This window comes from Leptonychotes weddellii, chromosome 6 (assembly GCF_054177405.1).
Source record: "Leptonychotes weddellii isolate Sample4059 chromosome 6, ASM5417740v2, whole genome shotgun sequence".
Classification (NCBI taxonomy): domain Eukaryota; kingdom Metazoa; phylum Chordata; class Mammalia; order Carnivora; family Phocidae; genus Leptonychotes; species Leptonychotes weddellii.
Window position 1 is genome coordinate 47,848,162 of NC_138374.1, and position 14,126 is coordinate 47,862,287.

Here is a 14,126-nt window from a genome sequence, read left to right on the forward strand (position 1 = left end):
CTAGTACTTCATTCCTTTTTGCGACCAAATAATATTCTATTGTATGGATATACCACTTTTAAAAAAAATTTTATTTTGGGTACGGAGGGTAAAGAAAAGCTTATTTCAATTCAGTTGTAGTTAATATACAGTGTTACATTAGTTTAAGATGTACAATGTAGTGATTCAGCAATTTCATGTAGTATTCAGTACTTTTCAGGATACGTGTACTCTTAATCCCCTTCACCTATTTTACCCATCCCTCCAGCCACCTTCTGTCTGGTAACCATTAGTTTGTTTTCTATAGTTAAGAGTCTATGTTTTGGGGTGCCTTGGTGGCTCAGTCGGTTGAGCATCTGCCTTCGGCTCAGGTCGTGATCCCAGGGTCCTGGGATCGATCCCGGCGTCGGGCTCCCTGCTCAGTGGGGAGCCTGCTTCTCCCTCTCTCTCTCTCTCTCTCTGTCAAATAATAAAATCTTAAAAAAAAAAAAAAGCCTGTGTTTTGGTTTTTCTCTCTCTTTTTTTTTCCTTTGTTCATTTGTTTTGTTTCTTAAACTCCACATATGGGTGAGATCATATATTATTTTTCTTTCTCTGGCTTATTTCCCTTAGCATTATAGTCTCTGGATTCATCCATGTTGTTGCAAATGGCAAGATGTCATTCTTTTTTAATGACTGAAGAATATTCCATTGTACATATATGTGTGTGCGTATGTGTGTTTGTGTGTGTATTTGACTTATTTTCCACTCATCTGTTGAGGGACACTTGGGCTGCTTCCATAATTTGGCTGTTTGTAAATAATGTTGCTATAAACGTAGGGGTGCATGTATCCCTTTGTATTAGTGTTTTTGCATTTTGGGGGTAAATAAATACTCAGTAGTGCGATTACTAGATTGTAGGTTAGTTCTATTTTTAACTTTTTGAGGAGTCCACAGTGGCTGCACCAGTTTGCATTCCCACCAACAGTGTAAGAGGGTTCCTTTCTCTCTGCATCCTCAACAACATGTGTTGTTTCTTGTGTTTTTGATTTTAGCTATTCTGACACTTATGAGGTGGTATCTCCTGTAGTTTTGATTTGCATTTCCCTGATGATGAGTGATGTTGAGCATCTTTTCATGTGTCTGTTGGCCATCTATAGGTCTTCTTTGGAGAAATGTCTGTTTATGTCTTCTGCCCATTTTTTAATTGGATTATTTGGGGTATTTTGGGTGTTGAGTTGTGTAAGTTCTTTATATATTTTGGATACTAGCCCTTTATCAGATATGTCATTTGCAGATATCTTCTCCCATTCAGTAGGTTGCATCTCATTATGGATTTGATTTGCATTTCCCTGATGATGAGTGATATTGTTTACCACATTTTGTTTATCCATTCATTAGCTGCAAGACATTTGATTGCTTCCATTTTTTAACTATTATGAATAATGCTTCAATGAACATTCATGTACAAGTTTTTGTATGAACATATGTGTTTATTTTCTTAGGTATAGAACTGGGAGTCACATGGTAACTCTATGTTTAACCTTTTGAGGATCTGCCAAACTGTTCTTCAGAGCAGCTGTATAGTCCCACCAGCAGTGTATAATGGTTCCATTTTTTTCATATTCTTGCCAACATTCGTTACTATGTATTTTTTTATTATAGCCATCATATTGGATATGAAGTTGTATCTCATTATGGTTTTGATTTGCATTTCCCTAATGAATAATGGTATTGTATATTTTTATGTGCTTATTGGCCATTTGCTTATCTTCTTTGAAGAAATGTTTATTTAAATCCTGTGTTCATGGGGTGCCTGGGTGGCTCAGTCATTAAGCGTCTGCCTTCGGCTCAGGTCATGATCCCAGGGTGCTGGGATCGAGCCCCGCATCGGGCTCCCTACTCTTTGGAAAGCCTACTTCTCCCTCTCGCACTCCCCCTGCTTGTGTTCCCTCTCTCGCTGTCTCTCTCTCTCTGTCAAATAAAATCTTTAAAAGAAAAAAAAAAATAAATCCTGTGTTCATTACAAAAAAATTTTTTAATTGAGGTATAGTTGACATAAAATATTATACTAGTTTCAGGTGTACAACATAGTGATTTGACAATTATATACATTATGAAATGCTTACCATAAATATAATTAACTACCTGTCACCATACAAAGCTATTACAATATTGTTATTATTATTTTTAAAGATTTTATTTATTCATTTGAGACACAGAGATACAGGGAGAGAGAGAGAGATCATGAGCAGGGGGAGAGGCAGAGGTAGAGGGAGAAGCAGGCTCCCCGCTGAGCCAGGAGCCCGATGTGGGGCTCGATCCCAGGACCCTGAGATCATGCCCTGAGCCAAAGGCAGACACTTAATCATCTGAGCCACCCAGGCGCCCCAGCTATTACAATGTTATTGACTATATTCTCTATGCTGTACTTTTCATCCCTGTGACTTACTTTCTTTTATAACTGGCAGTTTGTACCTCTTAATCCCTTTTACCTATTTTGCCTAACCCCCATCCCCTCTCTGCCAGCCATGAGTTTGTTCTCTGTATTTATGAGTCTATTCCTATTTTTTGTTTGTTTTGTTTTTTAGATTCTACATATAAGTGAAATAACACGGTATTTGTCTTTTTCTATCTGACTTATTTCAGTTAGCATGATATCCCCTACATCCATCCATGTTGTTACAAATGGCAAGATTTCATTCCTTTTTTATGGCTGAGTAATATTTCACTGTGTATATGCACTACATCTTCTTTATCCATTCATCTATCAGTGGACACTTAGGTTGTTTTCATATCTTGGCTATTTTAAATAATGCTGCAATAAACATAGGAGTGCATATATTTTTTTAAATTAGTGTTTTTGTTTTCTTCAGGTAAGTCCTCAGAAGTAGAATTACTGGATCATATGGTATTTCTGTTATTTATTTATTTATTTATTTATTATTTTTATTTATTTTTTTTTTAAAGATTTTATTTATTTATTTGACGGACAGAGAGAGAGCACAAGTAGGCAGAGTGGCAGGCAGAGGGAGAGGGAGAAGCAGGCTCCTCACTGAGCAAGGAGCCCGATGTGGGACTCAATCCCAGGACCCTGGGATCATGAATTGAGCCAAAGGCAGATGCTTAACCAACTGAGACAACTGAGTTGTCCCTGGTATTTCTCATTTTTTGAGGAACCGCCCCATACTGTTTTCCACAGTGGCTGTACTAATTTGCATTCCTACCAATAGTGCATGAGAGTTCCCTTTTCTCTACATTTTCACCAATACTTGTCTCTTATCTTGTTGATACAAGCCTTTCTGACTAGTGTGAGGTAATATCTCGTTGTGGTTTTGATTTGCATTTCCCTGATGGTTAGTAATGTTGAACATCTTTTCATGTGTCTGTTGGCCATCTGTATGTCTTCTTTGGAAAAATAATTATTCAAGTCCTCTGCCCATTTTTAATGGTATTGTTTGGGTTTTTTGGTGTTGAGTTGTATGAGTTCTTTATATATTTTGGATATTAACCCCTCATTAGATGTATCATTTGCAAATATCTTCTCTCATTCAGTAGGTTGCCTTTTCATTTTGTTGATGGTTTCCTTCACTGTGCAAAAGCTTTTTATGATACAGTCCCAATTGTTTATTTTTGCTTTTGTTTCTGTTGCCTGAGGAGAGAACCAGAAAAATATTGCTAAGGTCATAAGAGTTTGCTGCCTATTTTCTTTGAGTTTTATGGTTTTAGGTCTTACTTTTAGGTCTTTAATCCATTTTGAGTTTATTTTTGTATATGGTATAAGAAAGAGGCCCAGTTTCTTTTTTTTTGCATGTAGCTATCCAGTTTTCCCAACATCATTTATTGAAGAGACAGTCTTCTCTATTATGTATTCTTGTCTCCTTTGTTATAGATTGACAGTATAAGCATGGGTTTATTCCTGGGCTTTCTATGCTGTTTCATTGGTCTGTGTGTCTTTTTTGTGCCAGTACCATACTGTTTGGTTAGCATAACCTTGAAGTATATTATAGGCCATTTGCTTATCTTCTTTGAAGAAACGTTCATTTAAATCTTGTGTTCATTTTTAAAATAGTTTTCTTTTTTTAGTGAGTTGTAAAAGTTCCTTGTATATTCTAGATGCAAGTTCCTTAAGAGAGATATCATTTGTAAATATTTTCTCCTGTTCTTTGAGTTGTCTTTTCACTTTCTTGATGGTGTCCTTTGAAGCACAGGAGTTTTAAATTTTGATGAATTCCTGTTTATTTTTTGTTGTTGTTGCTTGTGTTTTGGGGGTTGTGTTTAAGAAACTGTTGCCTAATCCAAACTAATGATTTTCCTCTATGATATCTTCTAAGACTTTTATAGTTTTAGCTTTTACATGTAGGACTTGGATCAGTTTTTTTTGTTTTTGAGGAAGAGAGAGACAGTGGCGGGGGGGGGGGCTGGGGGTGAGGGGCAGATGGAGAGGGAGAGAGAAGCCCAAGCAGACTCCACACCCAGTGCAGAGCCCGATGTGGGGCTCAGTCTCACAACCCTGAGATCCTGACCTGAGCTAATCTGAAATGAAGAGTCGGACGCTTAACCTACTTAGCCACCCAGGCGCTCTGGTCTTTGATCCATTTTGAGTTAATTTTTGTATATGGTGTATAGTGGGGGCAGGGGCGGGGTACAACATCATTCTTTTGCATGTGAATATTCAGTTGTCCCAGCACCATTTGTTGAAAAGACTGTTCTTTCCCACACTGAATTGTTTTGGCACCCTTGTCGAAAATCAGTTGGCCTTAAAAGTGATGTTTTATTTCTGGACTCTTAGTTCTGTTCCATTGATCTATAATGACTACTTCATACTTTTTCTAACTTATGATTAGAATGCCTTATCTGCCCTCTCCACCTGACAAACTCCTATTGCATGATTCCTCTACCAGAAGCCTTCCTTCCCCCTGCAGGTCTTTTTGTATAACTCTGCATATTTACAGCATTGGGCTTGTCACTTTACTGTGGTATGTGTATGCATATATATATCTCCTTTAGTAGGTAGTAAACTTCTGGAGGGTAGAGACTGGACCTTTTATATCTGATTCCCAGAGCTTTAGCACAGTGCCTGGCATGTGGTGTGCTATTAATACATTTATAGGAGGAATAATAGGAGCAGTATTGAATTTTGTTTGGATGTGTTCATTTCTAGGTATCATTAGGACATCCAGGGGCTAATATTTAATAGGCATTTTTATTTATTAATTGAAACTTGCTTATACCTTTTTTAAATTATTCATTTGTCAAATATTTATTGGATGCCTGTTGTGTACCAATCCCTGTACTAGACTCTGAGGTACAATAGTAAACAAAACATCACCCTGCATTTATGAAGCTTTTATTCTAGTAGGAGAAACAGGCAATATAAAATAGTTTAAAATGGCTGGCAGTAAAACCATCAGGGAAATCCGGAGACTGAAGGAGAGGTCAATACTGGTGATACAGACTTTGGAATCATCTTCACAAAGGTGATACTTGAAACTGTATAGTTAGAGAGGGAATTGCCAAGAGATTGAGCATATAAAATCACCAAGAGATTGTGCAGAGAGAGTCTTGAGAATATCTGAATTTAGGGGGGAAATAGTCTGAAATGTAGGAAAACCAAAAGAGTAGAACCTTGCAAACTAAGGGAAAAGAGAAGGGGAAAATACGTAGATGGTAAAGGAGTAAGCCTAAGAAAGAACCATGGGTTCAGGTGATTAGTCATTTGTAATCTTAAGAATTAAGTTTTAAGGGACCTGCTAGAGTAAGTTTTTAAAAAATTGAATCCTGGGGGCTCCTGGGTGGCTCAGTTAGTTAAGCATCTGACTCTTGATTTCAGCTAGGTCATGATCCCAGGCTTGTGAGATCTGAGCCCCATATCCGGCTCTGCACTGAGAGTGGAGCCTGCTTAGGATTCTGTCTCTCCTCCCTCTGCCTCTCCCTGCTCACCCTCTCTCTCTTAAAAAAAAAAAAAAAAAGACAAATTCTGGGACTTTTTTGAAACAGTGAAACTGCTGTGTGTTTTTTCTTACTCTGTAAGGAAATACTGTATCCATAAATGAAGAATTTAAATGTATACATTTAGATGGTATTCATCTTTGGCGGGGGGGGGGGGGGCTTAATTTTTTTTTTTTTCCTGAGAGACCTGAAAACTTATTCTGTACAGAATCTCTCTCAAAACTTGTAAACCATTGAATTTCTTTCATTTTGAAGACCTTAGTATTTTTTTTTTAAGATTTTATTTATTTATTTATTTGAGAGAGAGAGAGCAAGTGTGCACAGAGGGAAGGGCAGAGAGGGAGGGAGAGGAAGAAAGAATCCCAAGCGGACTCCATGCTGAGCTTGGAGCCCAACTCCAGGCTCCGGCTCAAGACCCTGAGACCATGACCTGAGCCGAAACAAAGAGTTGGACACTTAACCGACTTGAGCCACCTAGGTGCCTCAAACCTTGGTATTTTTTAGTTTCTTCATTCTTGCTATCAGAATGTATTTCTTCTTGGGTTAAAAATCATTTGACCATTATATGAATAATTGGTGTGTGTACATATAGACAGTTGAATTTGGTCCACTAACGTGTAACTGTTCTTTTTTCTTTTTTCATTTTTGAATAGTGACAGAAATGTTGGTAAATGTTCTGAGTATTTGCTCTGATGATGAACTGATGACTGAAGGTGAAGACCAGTTTGATGGTATGATTATTCATTTTACTATTTTTTATTGTGAAATGGTATCTTTTAATTGCCCAGCTTCAATACACACTCTTTTGCAAAATGTAGTCATTGTTCTCAAATGACTGTGCCATTTGATAAATGTCAAGACACTTTTTCAGTTGCTGTTTATTCTAAGATTTTTTTTTTTTTTAGCGATTTTACTTTTTTTCTATTGGTATGGGGAAGATGAATTTTGGGAAAAGGGAAATTTGGAAGAACAGAAGGAAAAGAAAATTGAAAGTACTAAAGAATGTGGTTCTTCATGAATATGGACACTGCTTAGAGGGAGGATAAAAATGCTTTTTGTTTCATTGGTACAGTCTTAGTGCATCAGAAACATACCTGAACCTGCAATGTTATTGTCACTGTTTTTTCCCAAAAACTAAATAAAGTAAGCTGTTCCCAACTTATGAGTGGTTGTGTTCTAAGAGACCACTTACTGGTTTAGTGTGATTTTCAGAAGCATCTTTTCCATAGAAACAAGGTTAGATATGGCTGTTTGTTCTTATGTAAGCCAACCAGCCTATGTACTGATGTACAGTCATAGTATAATTTAATACCATAAAAACAAAATTCCTTTTATCTTTATGTCTTGAAATTTTTATTTAAAACTTTTTTTAATTTAAAACTTTTAAATTTAAATATTTTTTAAAATTGAAGTCACTGAGAAACAAAAACATAAACAACTTAAAGCTGAGAACTCTTTATTTCCTTCTGTGTGCCCCTCATCTTTGTTGAATCTTTGTTGCAGCATTCTTTTCATAGTTTTAATCAGTATATAATTGTTTCCATATATTAAACATGGTCTACATATTGGTACAACTTAATAGCTACATATTTCTAAATAATTTACCATAATTTTCATAGTTAATCTCATGTTGTTTGGCATTTGGGTTGCTTTCAGTTATCCTTATTATGAATAGCATGCAATACATATGTTTGTACAATAGTTGTTTTCTTGGGATAAATTTCTTGAAGAGAATTACAGAGTTAAATGTATGTTTTAGCTTCGTTATTTTAACTATGCACTGCCAGATTACTTTGCAGAAGAATTGGACCAATATGAAGTACTTTTAGCAATGAATCCATAGACCTCTTTCTCCACAGGCCCACTTCATTGGGTTTTGGTCATTTTTACTTATTTTGCTTGGTGGCTACATAGTAGTGAATTACACTTGGTTTAATTTACATTTCTTTGATTTTCTAATGATTTTTAATTAAAAAAATTACTGTCTACTTTTTCAAGTGTATAAACTGTATATCTCATTTGACTACTTATTAAGTACAATCTGAGTAAAAACTATTTAGAAGTTTCTTTGCTTACAAACAGGTTTAATTCTTAAACACTTTTGTAAGCCCATTTGTTAAAAGTACAAAGTGACTGTGTACAAGTGTCTGTTATTGCCATCTGTTGGTGGCAAGCAGAGATGTGCTTTTTACTCTGGTTTATAGTTTTGTTAACTGAAATAAATTATATGCATTCGTTTTTGGTTTGGATAATAGGTTTTAATGAGTAATATTTATTTTTTTAATTATAATTCTCCTTTTGTTTGTGTAGAAGTTTTAGCTCTACCGATATTTCATTATATTTGTCTTTTACATAAAATTTTTAAGTAGTTACAATTAAATATTTTTTCCCTATTCTGCCACCTTTTCCCTTTTCTCTTGTTAGACTAGGTCTGGGTTCAGATTCTAGTTTCTCATAGTGGCTATATGACCTCAGGCAAATTACTTCGCTTCTCTGAGTCTCAGTTTTTTTATCTTCAAAATGAAGATAATAGTACCTACTTCATAATCTTACAGGTATTGATATAATGACTGAAATAATTTTTGGTTCATAGTTCACTGATTTCTTCAGATAAAGTTTTCCGTTATATGTCAAATTCTGTGAACTATCAAGTAGCAGTTTTAATTGGTATCTCATTAAATCCATACCTGCATCTAGGAAGTTTTGTTTTAATATTTAGTTTTCTAAACTAAGATCAAGATCTGTTGCTATATATAATTAGTTCATTTACTATAATTACTGCATTTAATATATTTAATGTAGTTATTCCATTTAAAATCACATAGTTTTTCTCTGTAAAAAATCTGTTATTATCAAGTTAAATTAATACTATAGTATTTTTTATCCTTATTACAACTGGTATCTCTTAACATATTTTTTGTGTATAAGGTATATATTATGTATTAGTGGGTTTATCTTATGACAACTTGGATCAGCAGAATTATTTCCTGTGGTAATTTTTATTTTGTTTTCCTTTTAAAAATGTCATTTGCATAAGGCTTGTTGCTTATTTTTCTACATTTTACCTTTATTTCTTTTTTTTAACAAATTTGTATCAATATTAATAGTTTTTTAATAGTATTTTAAATAGGAGTGATGATAGGTAATGCTTTAGTCCTGTTCCTATAAAAAAATTTCCTTGTTAAGTCTATTACAGTTGGTTTAGATACTTATGATTTATATGAGGATAGACAATCATTTTTGGGATTCAACCGGGAATACGTATAAATTTTTATTATATTCCAAATGAGATTTACATATCCAATCAACATTTTCCTCTCAATGATAAATTATGCTTATTTATCCACTTGTTAATATCACTCTTGCACTCCAGAGATGAATTAAGTTTGATCATTAAAGAGGTGGTATAGTTTAGTGAAAAGGATCAATGGTCTAGGTATCTTGGTGTTATCATTATGCTAGCTGTGTAATCTTGGGAGAAGTTTCTTAACTTCCCAGGATCTTCTTTCTCATCCATGGATTGAAGGAATAGAAAGGAAATAATTTTAAAAATTGGTAAGCTGTCATTTATGACAGTGTTTCTATGTGAAAATACACTGAGTTCCAGCTTTGAATGAAATAGATCTCCCTTCACTGCCAACATAGCAGGTATAATTACTCCTCATTTCTTCACCTTTCCATACCAAGTATTAGGAGTAGAGACTCCAAGAAAATTTTAAGAATATGAATCTGGGAGTTTGTATGGAGGAATGAGAATGGTTTGGGGAGACAACTGAGGAATGGAGGAAATGGGAGGAGATTAGAATAGATACTAGGATGGGATAGGGAAAAGAGCTACTGGAACTGGGTTTATTTCCCTTCCTTAATCACATTCCTGTACTTCTTTCCCTTAACTCTGTACATCTTTTCTCCTTTCCTTTCACCATGATAGCATGCCTTTCGTCCTTTCCTTCCCCTTTTCCTACTCAGCAGTAGAACCATCCAATGAGCTGGGCATGGGGAGAAATCTGACTTAGAAAGAAAACTTGGTGGCGTGGGGATTGCTGTGGAGGCTGAATAAAAGTTTAGCTTCTTTGTGGGGAAAGGGAGAGAGCAGGAATGGAGCTATCCCAGTGGCAGGAAGGAAAGAATAGTTTTTGCATATTTAAGGCTGAGACTGGGTAAAGGAATAAGACTTTCTTCTTAAGTGATAATCTTTGGTATTCTGTATTGTTTAATGTATATGTGGAGTTATTTTTAAAGGCAAAAATTTGCATAAACATTGCATGTATAAGTGCAAGTAGCATTCCTTTTAGAGGTATTTAATCATTAAAGAATTTCTGAACACTGATTTCTGTGATATTTAGAATGCATACTGTTTCTTTCAGATATTTATCTTTTGTCTTGAGTTTGGTAAAGGAAATACATAATCCACATGTTTTACAGTTTTACTAAACTAAAACTTTGCATTTCCTATAATGGAATCATGTATCTCTGCATTAGAATGGAAGATATGGAAAGCTCAAATGAAACATTTCTGCTGCCTCCTCTTAGAACTATTACTTGCTTTGAAACAATCTGTTGCTATTTCTGCAAAAAGATGTCCCTCAAGCTCCCAGATTGGATTGGGAACAGAAAGCACATACTGTTGATCCTGAGTATGTGCAAAAGTTCTACATTCAGATTCAAGAAATTATGTGTTCTTGTTATTTATGGAGTGTGGGAGGCTTAGCCTTTCCGTTATTCGAAGTGGGTAAGATTTTCCACTGAGGTAGTTGATAAAGTTACCTACATTTCTCTGTATATACTATAGATTTTGCCAGTGTTGGTGTCCTTGAAGAACCACATGAGTTTGTATATCATTTGTGTCATTACCCTTCACTTAACATACTCCCATGGGTGACACATTTCCTTAGGGGTATCAATATAAATGTGCGATTGTTGTTTGCACAGTCTTTTATCAGTCTTATGTGTTTTCACGTGTTTTTTTTCTGTCCCTAATTTGTCTACTTCCATCAAATATTATAGTCATTCTGTCCATAATTTCTTCTGAACACATACCTTTTAAGAAATCTTTCCTTTAGAGTTCTACCTAGTGGCATCCCTCTTTTATTCACCAGATCCTACAGTACTACATTTTTCAAATTTCGAATATGAGGGCCTTCATTTTTCTCCCTTTCTTTCTACATTCATTCTTCAGTACCACTGCCAAGTTAAATCTCTATCTTTTTATTTGTCTCAACCACCTTTTCTCCATCATTCACTTCCTTTTTTCTGGACTCTCCATCTGAAGAACGGCTCATATATGGCAATAAAAAAGGTACAGACCAGACAGAGTAATACTGTTTTGAAATATGACTTCATAAGTTATCCTCATGTCCATGTAAGTTAGCACATTCATTGAGTACTATTTATGCAGAGTCCTTTTGGGCCTTGTGCAAATTTAGTGTAAGTGCTATCTGAGATAGAATTTGATGTTTTTAGAAGTCATATTCCAAGATTTCTGTCTTTCTGTGCATGGAAATATTTTTCCCTCTTTTTCATTCCTCTTGTTTTAAAACTTCATTCTTTTGCTTATTTGTAATGTTTTGTACTTTTCCCTGCATGATTAGGGGTGTTTGATTGTCTGTCTTATTCCCCAGAGTAATCTTACTGTGGACATTTACTTTAATATTATGCATGATGTGTTTGTAGACTGATTTAAAATCCTGACTTGTATAGTGTTTTTATAGTCCAGTGATTTTTTAAAATTTGAAGTCAGTATAGTTTACATATTATTCAGTTTTACAGATACATAAATTAAGGCTGAAAATATGAATGTACCTCATTGCAGCCATCCTCTCCCATCCCCATCCTCCTCTCCCCCAGTCTAGCTGTTTTTAAAATTCTGTCAATTTTAAAACAATGTTTATCTTAATTCACTCAAAGAAATCAGACTTACCTTATGTCCTTGGACAAAACAGTTAATAAACTTAGTTTCTTTGTCTCAAAAATGAGGAGATTAAACTTTGCAATATTCCTAATATCTCTTCAAATTCTAATGTTTTATGATTCTGAGACTTTTAGTAATTATTTTTGGCGTCTTAAAAATAGCTGTGTAGTACCATAGTACCTACGCAGTTTTGAACTTGCAAAAGCTGAAGCTTCAGTGCTCGTAATATTACCCTTTAGAGCATCATAAACAGTCCTGGAGCCTATTTTCTCTAAAATATGTCTTTTGTTTTTGTCTTTGAAATTGGATTTCTTTTCTGTTTCCTTGCAGTAAGGTCCAGTCATCATCTTAGTTTTTAATTATATGGTGTTTGGGGGCTGCTTGAATTTTAAATGAGATGCTCTAGCCTAGAAGACTTATGGTTGTTCAGACCTCTGTATATCCATGGCCCCTTTTAGTCTAGTCTCTTTAGCCTTTCCTTAACTTTCTCCTCAACCGTGGTGCTTCTATATGTGTTTTCATCATGCTGAAGCACAGCTCTAAGGAACCACACTCTTGGGTCCAGAGTGATTCTAGTTGCTATATATAACAGGACTGAGATTGTTGCTGTTCTTTCTGGAGGCCAAGGGAAGGAAGATACAACTTTGAGTTTTTCTTCAGCTGAAGATGGAGTTATTTTGATACATTCTCTTCTGTATCAGTGATAGGCAGTATAGCTAACCCTTTAGAGAGGAAACATGAGTGATCCTTTAGCCGTGTTTTTTGGGGAATCTTTCTCATTGTTCACTCTCCTTGTGTCATACTCACCTTAGGAGTGTAAGAGCTTGTATATATTTGCATGACCTTGAGGACATTTATTCCATGAGATTAAGATGTGTGGTATTGTTGATATGCTGGTATCGTCCTTAGTTCAGCGTCGTCTGCACAGTAGTTATTTTCATACCATTGTTTTTAAACCCACTTAGAATAAAGAACTTACTCTGTCATAGTAAGATGGGATATTTCCAGCCTGCATGTCAGAGGCTTTTATAATAGTTAAACAGAGGCCTATACAGAGTTGTATAGTTGTTACCAATTCTTGTTTGTTAGTCTGCATGCATTGGCCCTCATGAGAATTAAACAAAGACTATAGGATTCTTAGCCTTTTTTTTTTTTTTTTTTGTTCTCTGGTTTGTGATACAAGTTGGGTTCTAGTTTCTTTCCCATTGCTATTTTAATGATTAGCAGTAGTGTGAGAGTCATAATGTTTGTGGATTACTTTTCATTTGTATCTGTATCAGACCCCAGTATTAGACCAGGGCTGAGCTAAACATTGAAGGAGTGAGAGGCTTTCTGGTGGCAGAGAGTTTGGTGTTGGTTAAGATGAGCGTGGTATAGAGTAATAGAATGGTACAAGTGTGGATGCCCTAAACTTGAGTCTTTTTTTCTATTTATTCCATTGAAAGTAGGTTCAGCTGCAGCCCGGAAAGAAATCATAAGAAACAAAATTCGAGCAATTGGCAAGATGGCAAGGGTCTTCTCTGTTCTCAGGTAATGATATATTTTCCTGATTGTTTGCTTTACAGAAATTCTTTATTGTACTTTGCTGTAAGCAGTGTCCTGTTTGACACCTAAAAGCAATTTAGTAGCATTCTTCCTATAAAGAAGTTATTTGTACATTTACATATTGAAGAAGGGAAGACAAGTCCCTTTAAAACTAGGGTTTTTGACTCTTGTGCTTATTATTGCTCACTTTGAGTATGTGTTACCCTTCTGTGATGAAAGTACTAGTTCTACACCTTGAAAATTAGAGCAGGATAAGAAGGAGAGGGTACCTTTTAGAGTATTCCTGGTGAACTTGCTCGTCCATATAGGAAGTTCCTTTTGTTGGAGCCACAAATTATCTTCTTAGGGTTAATTCAGGAAGACTAGGTTTAAAGGCACGCGTAAATGAGTCATTCCTTAAAAATTTGTTTGCAAATCGCACTACTGGGTATTTACCCCAAAGATACAAGTGTAGTGATCAGAAGGGTCACATGCACCCCAGTGTTATAGCAGCAATGTCCACAATAGCCAAACTATGGAAAGAGCCTAGATGTCCATCAACAGATGAATGGATAAAAAGATGTGGTATATATATACAATGGAATATTATGCAGCCATCAAAAAATGAAATCTTGCCATTTGCAACGACATGGATGGAACTGGAAGGTGTTATGCTGAGTGAAATAAGTCAATCAGAGAAAGACATGTATCATATGACCTCACTGATATGAGGAATTCTTAATCTCAGGAAACAAACTGAGGGTTGCTGGAGTGGGAGGTG

The 14,126-nt window shown here is 35.4% G+C and overlaps 1 protein-coding gene across 7 annotated transcripts in view; it reads left to right on the plus strand.

Moving 5' to 3' along the window:
* PPP3CB (protein phosphatase 3 catalytic subunit beta) overlaps nt 1–14,126 on the plus strand; it is a 53,448-nt gene that overhangs the window by 29,759 nt on the left and 9,563 nt on the right. For 2 of the 7 annotated variants that reach the window (XM_081822950.1, XM_081822946.1), the window contains exons 10-12: nt 6,564–6,641; nt 11,183–11,209; nt 13,267–13,351. In XM_081822950.1, coding sequence (XP_081679076.1) covers nt 6,564–6,641; nt 11,183–11,209; nt 13,267–13,351 — 190 coding nt within the window. The remainder of the gene's footprint in view (nt 1–6,563; nt 6,642–11,182; nt 11,210–13,266; nt 13,352–14,126) is intronic. The other 5 variants (XM_081822951.1, XM_081822948.1, XM_081822952.1 and 2 more) reach the window with 3 other exon arrangements.